General features: G+C 47.3%; 1 protein-coding gene across 1 annotated transcript in view; it reads right to left on the reverse strand.

Annotated features, from left to right (window-relative positions):
• Nucleotides 1-11562: 11562 nt before the first annotated feature.
• The window catches only part of LTA4H (leukotriene A4 hydrolase), a 28799-nt gene continuing 24867 nt past the window's right edge, over nucleotides 11563-15494 (reverse strand). The window contains exons 16-19 of the mRNA XM_054028483.1: nucleotides 14721-14816; nucleotides 13825-13907; nucleotides 12606-12710; nucleotides 11563-12189 (exon numbers count right to left, since the gene is read on the reverse strand). Coding sequence (XP_053884458.1) covers nucleotides 12057-12189; nucleotides 12606-12710; nucleotides 13825-13907; nucleotides 14721-14816 — 417 coding nt within the window. The 3' untranslated portion in view covers nucleotides 11563-12056. The remainder of the gene's footprint in view (nucleotides 12190-12605; nucleotides 12711-13824; nucleotides 13908-14720; nucleotides 14817-15494) is intronic.

Raw genomic sequence — 15494 nt, forward strand, 5'->3', positions numbered from 1 at the left:
GATAGCGATGAGGAAAGCTGTTTTCCAGGAAAGGTACAGAAGCGAGCAGGTGGCCATCGGTTCGAATGGGGCACCCATGATTCTAGATAGGACCAGATTGAGGTCCCACGTAGGGGCCGGATGACGAATTTGCGGGTACAGACGTTCCAAACCCTTGAGGAACATGCTGACCATGGGATTGGAGAAAACCGAGCGCTTCTTTTCGCCTGGGTGGAAGGCTGAAATCGCTGCTAGGTGTACTCTGATAGATGAGACAGCTAGGCCTTGATGTTTCAGGGACCAGAGATACTCTAGGATGGTAGGTACTGGCACCTCCAGAGGGACAGTATTGCTCAGGGCACACCAGCAGGAGAAGCGCTTCCATTTGGCCAGGTATGTGGACCTAGTGGAGGGCTTTCTGCTACCCAAGAGTACTTGCTGCACCGAACTGGAGCAACGCAGCTCAGATTGAGTCAGCCATGCAGCATCCAAGCTGTCAGGTGGAGGGACTGCAGGTCTGGATGACATAACCTGCCATGTTCCTGAGTGATCAGGTCCGGCCACAATGGTAGAGGAATTGGTTTGGTCACCGACAGATCAAGGAGTGTGGCATAACAGTGTTGTCTGGGCCACACTGGAGCAATCAAGATTAAGCGGGCATTGTTTCTGCGTAACTTCAGAAGGACCTTGTGGACCAATGGAAATGGAGGGAAGGCATAGAGCAGGTGGTCTTTCCACAGTATCAGGAAGGCGTCTGACAGGGAGCCCGGGGAGCGTCCGTAGAGAGAGTAGAACACCTTGCACTTCCGATTCTCGCGAGAGGCGAAAAGGTCTATATGGGGAAATCCCCACTTCTGGAAAAGAGAATGGATAATGTCCAGACATATCAACCACTCGTGAGCCAAGAAGGACCTGCTGAGGTGATCTGCCAAGGTGTTCTGGACTCCTGGGAGAAATGACGCCACCAGGTCGATTGAGTGGGCTATGCAAAATTCCCAGAGATGTATGGCTTCCTGACAGAGGAGGGACGACCGCGATCCGCCTTGCCTGTTGATGTAAAACATGGCCATTGTGTTGTCTGTGAAGATCATGACACAATGGCCCTGCAGGTGTTCACAGAATACCTGACATGCCAGGCGTACTGCTCTCAGTTCCCGGACGTTGATGTGCAGGGTTATTTCTTGTGCAGACCAAAGACCTTGTGTGCGAATGTCCGCAAGGTGAGTGCCCCAGCCCAGACATGACGCGTCCACGGTGAGGACTAGAGAGGGCTGGGGGGCATGGAATGACATCCCCCCGCAAAGAAGGCTGAGGTTTAGCCACCAACCCAGAGAGGATAAGACCTCTGTCGGCACCGGGAGTACTGTGTCCAAACTGTCCTGGTCTGGACGGTACACTGACGAGAGCCAGGTCTGAAAAGGGCGGAGGCGTAGTCTGGTATGTCTGGTCATGAAGGTGCATGAGGCCATGTGGCCCAGAAGACTGAGACATGTGTGTGCTGTCGAGGTCGGGAAGGCTTTGTAGGCCGTGAATAATGGTCATCATGGACTGGAAGCGGGACTGTGGCAGGCATGCCTTGGCGAGATTCGAGTCCAGGACCGCCCCAATGAAGTCTATTCTTTGGGTTGGCTCCAAAGTGAACTTTTCGGCATTGAGGAGCAGGCCCAGTTGCCTGAACAAGCTCATGACGAACCGAACATGAGACTGCACCTGTAGCTCGGAATGACCCCGAAGGAGCCAGTCGTCGAGGTACGGAAACACTTGGATCCGATGTCTGTGGAGCAAGGCCGCTACAACAGCCATACCTTTTGTGAAGACCCTTGGCGCTGTGGACAGGCTGAAGGGAAGGACGGTAAATTAGAAATGCTGCTTGTTGACCACAAAGTGAAGGAACCGCCTGTGCGGCGTGTAAATTGCTATGTGGAAGTACGCGTCCTTCATGTTGAGGGCGGCATACCAGTCTCCAGGAAAGGGATAATGGTCCCCAGGGAAACTTTACCATGAATTTGTTGAGTCCGCGTAGGTCCAGGATGGGCTGAAGTCCCCCCTTTGCCTTGGGGATTAGGAAATAACGGGAGTAAAAACCCCTGCCCCTCAGGTCCTTTGGTACCTCTTCCACCGCTCCAATAGACAGGAGCGCTTGTACCTCCTGTAAAAGGAGTTGCTCGTAAGAAGGGTCCCTGAAGAGGGACGGGGAGCGAGGGTGGGAAGCGGGGGAGGGAAACAAACTGAAGATGGTATCCAGTTTCCACCGTGCGTAGGATCCAGCGATCTGATGTTATGCGGGACCACGCAGGGAGGAAATAGGAGAGGTGGCTGGAGAAAGGCGGGAAAGGATCCTGCAAGGAGACTGGTGCTCCGTCCTCAGGTGCATTTTCAAAAGTTTTGCTTGGGCCCTGCTGATGGTTTTGAGGGGCCCTGATTCTGGCCTGATTGAGGACCAGATTGTCGTCTCCTATTACCACGACGATGCCTTATAGTGAAGTCTTGCCTTGGTCGAGGGTTAGGGTAGGTGCACTGTGGTTGGGGCCGGAAGGGCCTACATTGCGTCACTGGGGTATGCATGCCCAATGAACGCATGATGGCCCACTTATCCTTCAGACTCTGCAGTCTGGGATCAATTTTGTCTGAAAATAGACCGTGGCCATCAAAGGGCAGGTCTTGTATAGTTTGCTGCAGCTCCGGTGGAAGACCGGACACTTGCAGCCATGAAATATGGCACATAGCCACGCCCAAGGCTATTGTCCTAGCCACCGAGTCCGCTGCGTCTAAGGATGCCTGCAGGGATATCCTCGCCACTTTCTTGCCCTCTTCTAGCAAGGCCCCAAACTCCTCCCTGGACTCCTGGGGAACCAACTCCTTGAACTTCCCCATCGAGTTCCAGGTGTTATAGTTGTAACGGCTCAGAAGGGCCTGCTGGTTAGCTACCCTGAGCTGCAGACCACCTGTAGAATAAATCTTGCGCCCGAACAAATCCAGGCGCCTAGCGTCCTTGGTCTTATTGGCCATGTCTTGTTGGCCATGTCTCGCGCTTGTTGGCCATGTCTCTCCCTCTCGTTTACAGACCGTACAACAAGGGAGCGTGGTTGGGGGTGGACATACAAATATTCATAATCCTTAGAGGGCACATGTATTTCCTCCCCACCCATCTGGCAGTGGGAGGTATAGACACCGGGGACTGCCAGATCGTATTGGCATTAGCCTGAATGGTCCGAATGAACGGTAAGGCTACACGTGTGGGGGCATCGGCGGATAAAATGTCTGCCACAGGATCCTCAACTTCCACCACCTCCTCCACCTGTAGGTTCATGTTCTGTGCAATCCTACGCAGCAGGTCCTGGCGTGCACGAAGATCTATAGGCGGTGGGCCAGAGGAGGACATGCCTGCCACGGCCTCATCAGGCAAGGATGAGGAGGACAATCCCTGGACTAGTGGGTCCTGGGGAAGGTCTGGTTGAGAAGGGTCCAGTTGCCCTAGGTCCACCCCACTAGGGGCATGAGCCTGTTCAGGTGGCAGGGCAGTCGCCTCCGAGGCTACTGGGGGAGGACGACTCACAGTGGCTTCAGGCACCCTATGCTCCGAATGAGCCGAGCAAGAAGCGCCTGAGGGGACACCTTGGGCTTGGTGGTATGCCCAAGAAGTCCAGAAGGACCATTGTGGGGGTCCCTGGTCATCCTGTTCTTCATCTGGCCCCTGGCTAGTGCCATCCGCGTCTTGGCCTTGGACATGGTAGCCACTTGCCGCTTGGGACGACGTCGAATTTGGACGGCCAAGGCGCTGCCGAATGTGCTTGCTGCGTTGAACCGTCACGGTCTGTCGGTCCGCAACTGAGAGCTGGGGACCGGTGCCAGGGTCCCGAGTGGTACCGTGATTGGGTCCGGGACCGACGGTCATAATGCTGCCAGGTCTAGATCTCGATGAGGACCGCCGGTGCGGGCGGTGCCGGGATCAGCTGCGAGATGATCGGTGCTGGGACCGGTGCCGGGAGCTGGATAGGTACCGATCATACTGGGAGGGAGACCTTAGGGAGGTGGAGCGGTGCTGCGAGTACGACCAGCGCCGAGATGGGGATTGGTGCTGGGACTGCGAGCGGTGCCAAGACCGGGACCATCTGCAGGACCGAGACCGGGCCCTGGGCCGGGATTGAGAGCGGTGCCGAGCTGTCTCGCTCTGCGATGGAGGCCGCATGAAGGCGGGCTTCCCTATGGATGGAACAGTCCGCACCGGTGGTGCTGGAGGGTGAGACGGTCCAGGCTCAGTTAGTGCGATCAGGTCGCGAGCGGTGGAGAAGGTTTCTGGAGTGGATGGCAGGCCCAGCTCAACCACAGTGTGCACCAGGGAGCTTATATGCACCTGACTCAACGGCACTTGCGGCGCCAGAATCGACAGTGCCGGAGTTGGCACCTTCGCAGTGCAGTCTGGCATGGCGCGCTGCTCCACTGGGGCCCCAGGCGATGCTTGCAACTGCAGAGGAGCAGCAGGTGGTTTGCGCTGCTTCTTGGGCCGTGAAGATAGTGAACGGTGCCACGTTTGTACCGGTGCCGGAGACGTCCGGTGCCAAGAGACTTTGCTGGTGCTGGGTCGTTCCGGTGCCAGAGGCGCGCTTCGGACTGACGGTGCCTGGTCAGCACGCAGTGCCGAGGGCACAGGGCTAAGTGCCACTTCCATTAGGAGCTGTTTTAAACGAAAGCCCGCTCCTTTTTTGTCCGGGGCTTGAAAGCCTTGCAAATGCGGCACTTATCGGGTTGATGAGCTTCCCCCAGTCACTTCAAGCAGGAGTCGTGGGGGGTCTCCTGTGGGCATCGGCTTGAAACAGGCCGAGCAAGTCTTGAAACCCAGAGACCCTGGCCATGAGCCCTGGTACCGGGGTGGAGGGAAGGGGATAAACCCCGTTTCCTCCACATATATACACTATGTACAAAAACTTACTAACAACTACACTATAACTGTTAAAACTACACTAAAGAACTATCTACAGTACAACGAGTAAAGCTAGGGATGTGGAGGTCAGCTATGCCGCTCTCCACAGTTCCAACGACCGTCACGGGCGGTAAGAAGGAACTGAGGGGGCGCTGGGTCGGCCGGGGCATATATCCGGCGCCATAAGGGCGCCACTCCAGGAGGCACCTCAGCCAACCCACCGAGCATTGCTAGGGTAAAAATCTTCTGACGATCGTGCACACGGCGCACACACACCTAATTGGAATCAATATGAGTAAGCACTCGAAGAAGAACAAGAATTTCCAAACAGATATTTCAAAAGGATTCTGGAGGATGTTTTTATGGGGTTTTGGTTGTGAATTTTAAAAACTTTCAGTGTTTTAAACAAATTCTTGCTAAATGGCAACAGATTTCACCCTCTTATGGAAAAACCCACGCAGGACAAAGTGGAGTGATATCCACATCATAACACACGCCACTATGGACTGACACTAAATGGCCCTCTTGGTAGGACTGAATGAACACTGAACTATGAACTCACCTCTAAAGATGCAGTCTCTCCCGAGTAGGATAAGGACGATTGGCAGGACAGCAAGAGAAAGCTGGCATTGCTGAGCTTCATGCTAGCGCAGTTTTGAGAATATGTAACATTGCATCCTACAAAAGAACTTTGGTTCTCAGTGTGGGCTGTCGGGCACCTTGTACAAGCACTTACAACCACTCTTTAAAAACTAATATTTACTGGGGACTCTCAGCAAATTACCCAAACTAACACTGGCACATCCCATAAGAGTACGTTACATTTTAATGTAAAAATGGTGAAGCCAGCTTCTGTGCTACCTCTTTAGATACCAAATTTGCTTGCGGCCCAAATCTTCAAGTTTTAAAGCTAAACAGCACTGAGCACTTGGGGGTTGAATCCCAGCCAGGGCAGCCCTTGGCTCTGGAATTGTATAAGTAGGGTGACCAGATCACAAGGATGAAATATCGGGATGCGGGGGGCGGAAGGGGGGACGGAGCAAAAAAAAAAAATGGCGGCGGAGCAGTTTTGCAGGGGCGGGGGGCATTAGCAGGCCCCAGCCGCGCCGGCCGCACGTGCTGCCCACCCCAGGGCAAAAGCTGGCACCGATGAAGAGAGGGCTGGGGATAAAGAGGGCATGGGGGGGGACAACACCGATAAGAAGTGCTGGGAAGCAAAGAAGTCCGGGGCTGGCCGGGGGGCAGCAGCGGTGCATGTGAGCCGGGGACCCTGGGGGCAGCGCGGCGCGGGCGTGCAGGGGGCCGGGGCTGGCACAGCCGAGCCACAGCAGCGGCCGGTCTCCTGAGGGGCTCCCCGGGGCTCCAGGCTGGGCAATGGGCAGGAGCCAGGGCTTTTCCCAGCCCGTGGTGGGCACATGCGGCGCGTCCCGCTGCCGGCAGCGAGCCCCGCACCTCTCCCGCTCGGCTGCGCTCCAGCGGCTCCTTCCCGGCGGGGCGAGCCGCTGGAGCGCAGCCGAGCAGGAGAGGCGCGGGGCTCCCTGGCAGCGGCAGGGAAGTTTATGGGGACCCCGGCTGGCCCCTGTCCGCCGGCCTCCCCGCCTGGGACAAGTCTCGCCCCCGCAGCCCCTCTTCGCTGCGTGTCTCCGGCGGCCCACGCCCCCAGTCCACGCTGCCCACACGGGCCAGAGCCAGCCCTGGCTGCTGCCTGCACGCAGCCCGGGCCATGCCCAGCTAGCCCCCGGCAGCCATGGCAACTTTCCCTTCCCCTCCCACGCTCCTGGCAGTTGCCCGACCCTCCTCACTCCATCCCCCCTTCACACATCCATCCTCCTAACCTCCTCCCTCCATGGAGGGATCCAATGGGGGAAGGAGGGGGCGGAGTCGGGGGGGGGGGCCTGAGCGCTGGAGCAGAGGGCAAAATTGCTTTTTTGTCCAGTGTCCCGACCGAACATCGGTCGGGATGCGGGACAAAGAAGGAAATATCGGGACAGTCCCGATAAAATCGGGACGTCTGGTCACCCTATGTATAAGTGACCCTTCTTACACAGGGTCCAAACATCAACAGGATTTTGCCTGAATAAAGAGCAAAACCTTAGGATTTGATGATCATTGCCCATGCATGGCTGGTACTTGTTCCCAGCTCCCCTGTACACATGCGTACGCTCCAAGTCAGCACAAATTATTTGGCCATTTTCATAAACTGTAAACAAGCAGAACATATCTTTCATGGCCTATTGGTGTGCCATTCTTTGCAAATCCACTTTGAAGAAAACAACCTACAGATGGCAGGATTCATGAGAAGTTTACAAAGTACATTATCTTTTGGGGGGGGGGAGAAAGGGAGGAAAAGCAGGGTGTTTGGTAATTTGTTCAGCATTCAACTCAGAAAAATGGAATTTGGTATTCTGTGCTCTAACTTCCATTTTAGAAGCATGTATCAGTATAAATGGAACCCTACATTCACAAATAAGTTTAGTGTATTTAACAAACTTTATCTACTAAAAAGCCAACCCTAGCAGCAAACCTTCTCCTAGACAGGGGATGTGAAACTGCTGACACAGGATTGTCACAATCTTTTGAGATTGTGCCAAGGATGTAGCACCAGCTCCTTAAAGGTATTTAGGTGCCTCTATACCTCCAAGGGTCTGGGCTGTAGAGTCTAAATCCAAGGCTAGCTCTGTTTGTAGATCAAGAATTTCCAAAAGAAATTTCCAAAGGATTCTGGAGGATGTTTTTATGGGACCTTGGCTGTGCATTTTAAAAGCTTTCAGTGTTTTAAACAAGTTCTTGCTAAATGACAACAGATCCCACCCTCTTATGAAAAACTCACGAGGGGTGAAGTGGGAAGATATCCACATCATAACACACACCACTATGGATTGAGACTAAATGGCTCTCTTGGTAGGAGGAATGGACACTGAACTATGAACTTGTTCCCAGCTCCTCTGACCACATGCGTACACTCCAAGTCAGCACAAATTGTTTAGGGGAATGAAGATGTCACCATCCTATCAGCTGGGAGAGAGACTTTCCTCCCTTCGTCGTGTCCATATTAATCACTGGAGGGCTCCCCTGCAATCAGGGTGACTATGAACAGGACATACTAGGAATACCCATAAATCACTGAGAGCACTGCTGTACTGAGTAGGGTGACCAGATTACCACACTAAAATATCAGGACACATTGGGGTGCCATCAGCCCTGCCCACAGTCCACCTCTGCTCCTCCCAGGCTTTGCCCCCACTCTGCTCCAGGCCCCGCCCCCTCCTCGCTCGCCCCCCATGCCCTTCCTCATCCCCCAGCCTGCTGCTGGCTTGCTGCGTCCCTCCTCAGTCCCCCACCCACCGTTCACCTCTTCACCCCCTCAACCCCCACTCACCCCTACGGCGCCGACTTCCCCTTTGCCAGGTGGGTGCTTGCTCACCCCGCCTCTTCCCTCTCTTCCTCCAAGTCCCCGCCCCTGCCCTGCCTCTTCTCCACCTCCTCTCCTCAGCGTGCCGCATCCCCACTCCTCCCTCTCCCTCCTGGAAAGCCCTAAGTGCCGCCAAACAGCTGTTAGACAGGGGTAAGTGATGGAGGGGGAGAGGAGCGGGGACATGGCACGCTGGGGGTGAGGGGGTCAGAAGGAGGGAGCTTGGCTGCAATTTTTCCCCATGGGTGCTCCAGCCCCGGAGCACCCACAGGGTCAGTGCCTCCCTCCCGCTCACCTCCTTACCCGAATATTGGGACAAATAGCAGCCCGATCGTACATTGATTGGGACACGGGACAAAGGGTTACATATCGGCACAGTCCCAATTTTATCGGGACATCTGGTCACTAGTACTGAGCTTTCTTTGTAGACTCAGGAAGAAGGAAGGGATTAAAATATGGTGTAGAAAAAATGCCAGCTTGAAGAGCACCAAGTAAAACATATACTAGGTATAATGTCTATTTCATCTTGGATAGCATCACCTTTAAAGAAGAAGACATACCCTCTTCATCTTAAATGGTCTTTTACAAAGTTTACCACTTATGCTAAACAATCTGTTTCACCTTGTATGTAACCATGACACTGGTTACTTTTCCAGACCTGAAGAACTCTATGTAGCTCAAATGCTTCTCTCTTTCACCAACAAGCTTCTCCAATAAAAATTACCTCACCTGCCTTGTGTAAGATATACCAACACATTTACTCTGCACATTACCTATTGTATCAGTGCTAGCATGAGGAAAGGCAGATATTTTCAAGCCATTAAGAAACTATTACAAATCACATTCAATTAGTATAGACTTGTAGTATAGAGAAAAATTTAAAGTCAATTTCCCATTATCTGTAGAATATGACTAAATTAAATCACTTGAAGTTTCCTACAAGGAAAGTCATTTACAAGCCAAACAATTTACAGTGTTCAAAAATCGAAAATGTTTTTCACAAATCTGAGAAAATATCCCTCGCATTTTAGGAAGAAAAATTGACTAAAAATGTACACTGTAGAAATCATATGGATCTACTTTCTATACCCATTTTCTAAGTTAAAGAAGGATGCAGATACAACATACTTGAGTGTACTAGTTGGAACAACAGTTTGGGCAAACTTCCCAAAGCCAGTGGTGATTCCTTAAACAACTGAGATCACTCGAGAGAGAGAGAGGCTTTTCCATTTTAGACAGCAATGCAAACAGCAGGTATCTTCAGTGAGGTAAGGCAGACTTCTCAAACCAAGATACCATTTATTAGTCATCTGGAATATAACATCTGCAAGTCTTAAGCTTACCTTTCCAATGTTACCTTAAAGACAGACTCCACATTGGTGGAAGCAATGGCTTTGCCATGCCCTGATTCTCTGAGATCCATTTTGACACTCTCTCCCCATCTGTCCTCTGTTCACAGCAACATCCCTAAGAGCAGCCTGTTCACACCTGTCCTTCGTTTCCCAGCTGCACCCATGTGGTGTTCACATGTCCAGCGTGTCTCTGCTTCCCAGTTCTTGGAGCTTCCATTGTCTCTTCCTGATCATCCATTAACAAATGGAACAGGACATACACATATATGTGTGAATGTGTCTAGTATCCAACCAGACAGCTACATGTTTCAATCACTTAGTGCCTTCCCTTTTACACTCAATGCACAGCAGTACTAAGTGCATAGGGAAACCAAGGCAGACATAGGGCTCAAAAAAATAGTAGCAAAATCCTCCCCTTCATCATAGAATACCCATATTTTGTGTGTGAGTGTGTGTGTGTGAGAGAGTGTGATAGGGGAAATGTTCCCCCCCCTCTGCCCCCAATAGGTTAGAGTATACAATGGAAAAGGAAGAATCCTTTTCCAAATGCCATGGTCTCAATCAGACATTAATACTCTATGCTGAGTAGTAAGATGGGAAAGAGTAGGAGTACTTGTGGCTCCTTAGAGACTAACAAATTTATTAGAGCATAAGCTTTCGTGGACTACAGCCCACTTCTTCGGATGCATCTGAAGAAGTGGGCTGTAGTCCACGAAAGCTTATGCTCTAATAAATTTGTTAGTCTCTAAGGTGCCACAAATACTCCTGTTCATTTTGCGGATACAGACTAACACGGCTGCTACTCTGAAGCATTGGAAAGAGTGGCTCAGTAAGGCTTTATCCACAGAAAACTATAATGATTTAGTGCAGCTCCCTCCCAAGGGAGCGCTTTCAGTTTGAGTGCCTTCTATCAAATTAATTCAAAAGTTTCTAACTAGGACTTGAATTGATGATCAGGAACAGTCAACATGTATTCACCAAGGGCAAGTCATGCCTGACCAACCAAATTGCCTTCTATGATGAGATAACTGGCTCTGTGGACATGGGAAAGTGGTGGATGTGATATACCTTGACTTTAGAAAAGTTTTTGATACGGTCTCCCACAGTATTCTTGGCAGGAAGTTAAAGACGTATGGATTGGATGAATGGATTATAAAGGTGGCTAGAAATCTGGCTAGATGATCGGGCTCATCGGGTAGTGATCAACGGCTCGATGGCTAGTTGGAAGCCGGTATCAAGCAGAGTGCCCCTAGACTTCATCCACTGCAACTTGAGACCATTACTCCTTGTTCTGTCATCTGTCACCACTGAGAACAGCCGAGCTCCATCCTCTTTGGAACCCCTCTTCCAGTAGTTGAAGGCTGCTATCAGACACCCCCTGAGCCAGCCAGGTAAAATCAATGGGGCTACTCATGTGCTTAAATCCCTAACTGATTAAGGGCCCATATCAGGACTGTTTACATAAAATACAGTGAGCCAACAGAACACAGGACAATTAATTTTTTTATTTAAATTGTTCTTTCAGCATTTTGAAGTGTTTCAAAAATATTTTTTTTAAGCCAGCTATGAAGCTGCCAAAGCCTGAAAGTTTAGTGCTGAAATTTCAGCTTGAAATATTGTGACTAACTTTTTTGTCAAAAAACTGAATTTTGACAATCAGCTCCAGCTGTTACTATATGTAACTGTTGTAATGTATATACTGTAACTCATGTCATACTCTAACTCATGTTAACAAAACCATCAAAAAATCAGGGGTGGAAAGAGAAACAAAATTGTTTGGATACTAAAGTAATTTAGGGCACACAAGTAAAAACACAGGTTTATACAACATGATTTTTAAGTTCCAAGTGCATTCAATTTTTCTTCCAGGTTTATTCTAGAAATCAGAATATTTGAAGTCAGCAAGGAAAAGCTATTTATTATGACATTTTTATTGTTACTTTCTATAGTGGTTGATTGTACAAGACAAGACAAGTTGGCTGTTTTATTAAAAAGATTTTTTTTCCAAATATTTAAAGATTCAGGACTTCAGCTGTGTGTTGCTGTGTGAAAGCGTGTACGAAAAAAAACATTTGATTTCGTCCAAAATTTGTTAAAAAGCCCACACGACTGACAAACACAAATGTAGCTCAGAAAAAGTCATCTTTTCCTTTAAGTATAATTTGTTTGTATTAGAGCTATTCATTCATCTCCCAAAGATTTATCAGTTTTCTAATATTTCATTCGATGTACAAGACTGAAGTTTTTAAACTTCATCTTGAAGATCTATTTAAGCCAGATTATTGCCACAGTAGCAGAAAACAAAGTCAGATAGATAATCAAACATGCATGTTAGCATAATGTGCAGAGTTACAGTTCCATTTTAGTAATTTGCCATAGCTTTTTAAAGAAATTAAGCAGTCTGTCCTTGATCCACTTTCAAGTCTTTGGCCACCAGCATTGCAGCCACTGGGTGCATGCGCGCTCTGTGCTGCATGAATGAGCTGACAGCTTGATCACAAGACTTCTCGAAGTTGTAGAGGTCCCTGCAAAATATTCCACAAGATAAGTACAAATAAGAAACTAGTCTAAATATGGATTTTCACCTGAAAGTTTTATTCTTACATTGAATGTTTTATATTAAGATTATCCTTTATATAATGGCTTTCCACTCTGCACTCTATGTTTGCTAGGTTTTTATGTTAAAAAAATTGATACAATATAAGAACTTCAATTTATCCTGCAAATATAGAAATATTCATGTTCAAAGTGCTCTAGAAGTTTTATAGTTAGTCACTTCCTTTAGAAGGATACAGATTTGATTATTTTTCTAAGAAGTCTGCTCTAGTTCAAAGAGGAATTAATTCAAAGGAGTCCTATGGCCTGTGTTATAGGAGTGTCCACAATAAAAAAAAAATAAAAGAAAAAATGTTCATTTGTAAGTTCTGCAGGTGAGTCTTACCTAAACAAGGGACGAGTAAACTTCATCCTGCCTTGTTCTGTAGCCATTTTTAGAGCCAGAGGAATGGCTTCTTCCCACTTGGCTTGGATGCAGAGGCGTAACCATCTGAAAAATGTAGTTAAAGATGAATTTCTCCTCCAAGTTGGCTGCCAATTTTTGTTTGTAGCAGTTTTCAAAATTTGTGATCTTCCACTACTAATATCCAACATGGTGTTCCCTAACTCCATCTTAAGAATGAAGGGGTCATGCCACCATACATGCAACAGGACATTCAGATACTAAGTACTTTAAGTTCATAATGAAGCACAACTGGGTCTCTGGGTTTCCCCACACTGACTTTTGCAATTATTTCTCTTCTAATGATGTATTTATTTGTATTATGATAATGCCCAAAGGCACCGATCAGGGCCCTGTTGATTAGGGTGCTGTATATTTGGGGGAAGTCATTACATAGCAGTAAGTGTCTATTTCCACAAGCTCATCTATTTTGTTATAAATATAAAAATAAAGCAAAAGTAATAGAACTCAATATCTTTATGTGAATTGGGAACTACATTCGCAACTTAAGCAATACAGGTTTTGTCAATGGTAAATAGCAAAGGATTACTGTACACTGAGACAAGACAAAATCCCTAACCATTAAAACACTTTGTGGCAAGTTTATTACAATGGCAAACTGGGCAATCCCAATAATAAATATGCTTTTAGAGTTCCAACAACATAATTTGGAGTACAGACATGTTTTAAAGGTGTATAAATACAAGATACAAAGGAATTTACGGTGATAGGCATAAACTAGAATTAATGGGAGAAAAGGAATATTTTCCTCTGATAGTTTTCCTAAATTTCCATTTAAGTTTTAATAATTGTTTACTTTAAAGAGAGCATGAACCCTGTGGGGAAAGGCACATCTAAAGTTAAGTGGACAAAGCATTAGGACTTTTACTACAGGGAATAATCACACTGCCAGGGGAATAGACTAGATGACCTAGGTGTTATCGCTAATTTCGGATGCTCAGACTGGAATACATTTTCCCATTTCATCATTAATTAGTACGTAGGAACACTGCACATGTAAAAATTACATTTACTAGAAGTCATTATTATTCATGTGTGTCCTATTACGTTTTTGTAGAATGGAACTTCTCAGATTGTGTATAAGGTAGTATTTTCCCTTATCAAACACTTTTCATGAAGCAATTTCCATACTATTACTAACCTGAATCTTATTTCAGAATTGTTTACAGCATTGAAGTTATAAACTTCCTGCATTCGCTTTACATGTGACACTGGAAGTGGTGCCTAAAAAAAGTTGCAAAATTAGAAGAATGAGTAAGAGGTATATTTCAACTGATGTTCTCTGAGAGGAGGCGAGACCTAGAAAGAAGACTTTCACTACAAGGGAGAGAATATTTAACAAAAAATGGCTACTGGTAAATGCTTGCATATTCCTTCCCTTTGCTCCACTCCACCTAACTAAGGAAGGGGCAAGGGATAATATGGTAGTTACTAAGGCTTTGTCTACACTAGCACTTTTAATTGCCTAAACTTTTGTCAGTCGGGGGTGTGTGTGTGTGTGTGTGAGAGAGTGTGAAAAATAACGACACCCCTGACCAACATAAGTGTCACTGACAAAAGCGCTGGTGTGGACAGTGCTAGGTCAGTGGGAGACGCTCTCCCCGCTCGTTCGGGGGTGGTTTAAAATATAGAGCGACTACACAGGAGACCAAGGTCCGTAGTATAGACATAGCCTAATCTGTGAAACTTTAGTACAGACCCAGTATCACTTAAGCACTCCAAACTGGTTACAATTGTATTCAAAGCTGTGTCACACAATACATAAATGCTAAATTCAAATAAACACAATCACGTCTCAAATTTTGTTTATGCCTCCTTGACTGAAAGTCTCCTGATGTTACTCATCAAGTGAATAATCAAGGAAGAATGAGTTTTGGAGACCTCTTACTGGCTGTCCCAAAGAACAGCAAATGATTTAAGTAGGATGAATAAGGATCTTCAGAATTGTTGGGCAACGTATAAACTCCCTGGTTTTACAAAATAGATTTGTGCCTTTGCTTGCATTCTTAGGTCAAACTACTCCTAGCCTGCACTTACCTCCAGTAGCAACAGTGCCAGGAACTCAGTCAACTGATGGGATGACAAATCCTTTAGATCTGCTGAGCTGAATGAGCACAAATCACTTTCTTTGGCCTAAACAAGCAAATAAACACAACAAACAGTTTGTAATTGGCTTTTTCAGCAAAGACATCATCTGTCTGCTTTTGTTTATGGACACCTGCATTTAATTTCAAGTTACTTCATGTAAAAATACTGCTTTTAGGGTTTAAGTTATGAGGTTACAGAAAACAAAAAAGAATCCAAAAATGAGAAAGCTGTGGGGGTTGTTGAGTGGTTTTTTGTTTACACCATTTAACTGCCTATTAAAGATAATGAAATAAAGTGAAAAGTAAGTTTAAGAGATTCTTATTAAAAAATATCAAAAGTTGAGTACAACAATTGCAATGTGTACTTTTTCATAAAAAGAATCTTTGGCAAGAGGAGAATTAGGTTGAAGCAAATGCGCAGTAGGGCCAAAACACACAAAGTTGGCAAAAATAAGGATGCTACACTCCCTGGCAAAGCTAAAAGCAAGTTACTACGAATGATCAATGATTTGTTGTAATTGGCGTTGCTTAATTTTACCGAGGAGTACATACTGCCTGCTTTATAAAGGAGGGGCAGTGTTAGTATGAACATATAATCAGTAACGGAAACTTACTTCCACATCTGTGCCTTTCAAAACAAGTTTTGAAATTGCAGTCCTAAGGCATAGGATAAAATATGCACAATGGGATTCTCAATTTGCACATTATCTGCATGCACTAGATA

The sequence above is a fragment of the Malaclemys terrapin genome, chromosome 1 (genome assembly GCF_027887155.1).
Source record: "Malaclemys terrapin pileata isolate rMalTer1 chromosome 1, rMalTer1.hap1, whole genome shotgun sequence".
NCBI lineage: Eukaryota > Metazoa > Chordata > Testudines > Emydidae > Malaclemys > Malaclemys terrapin.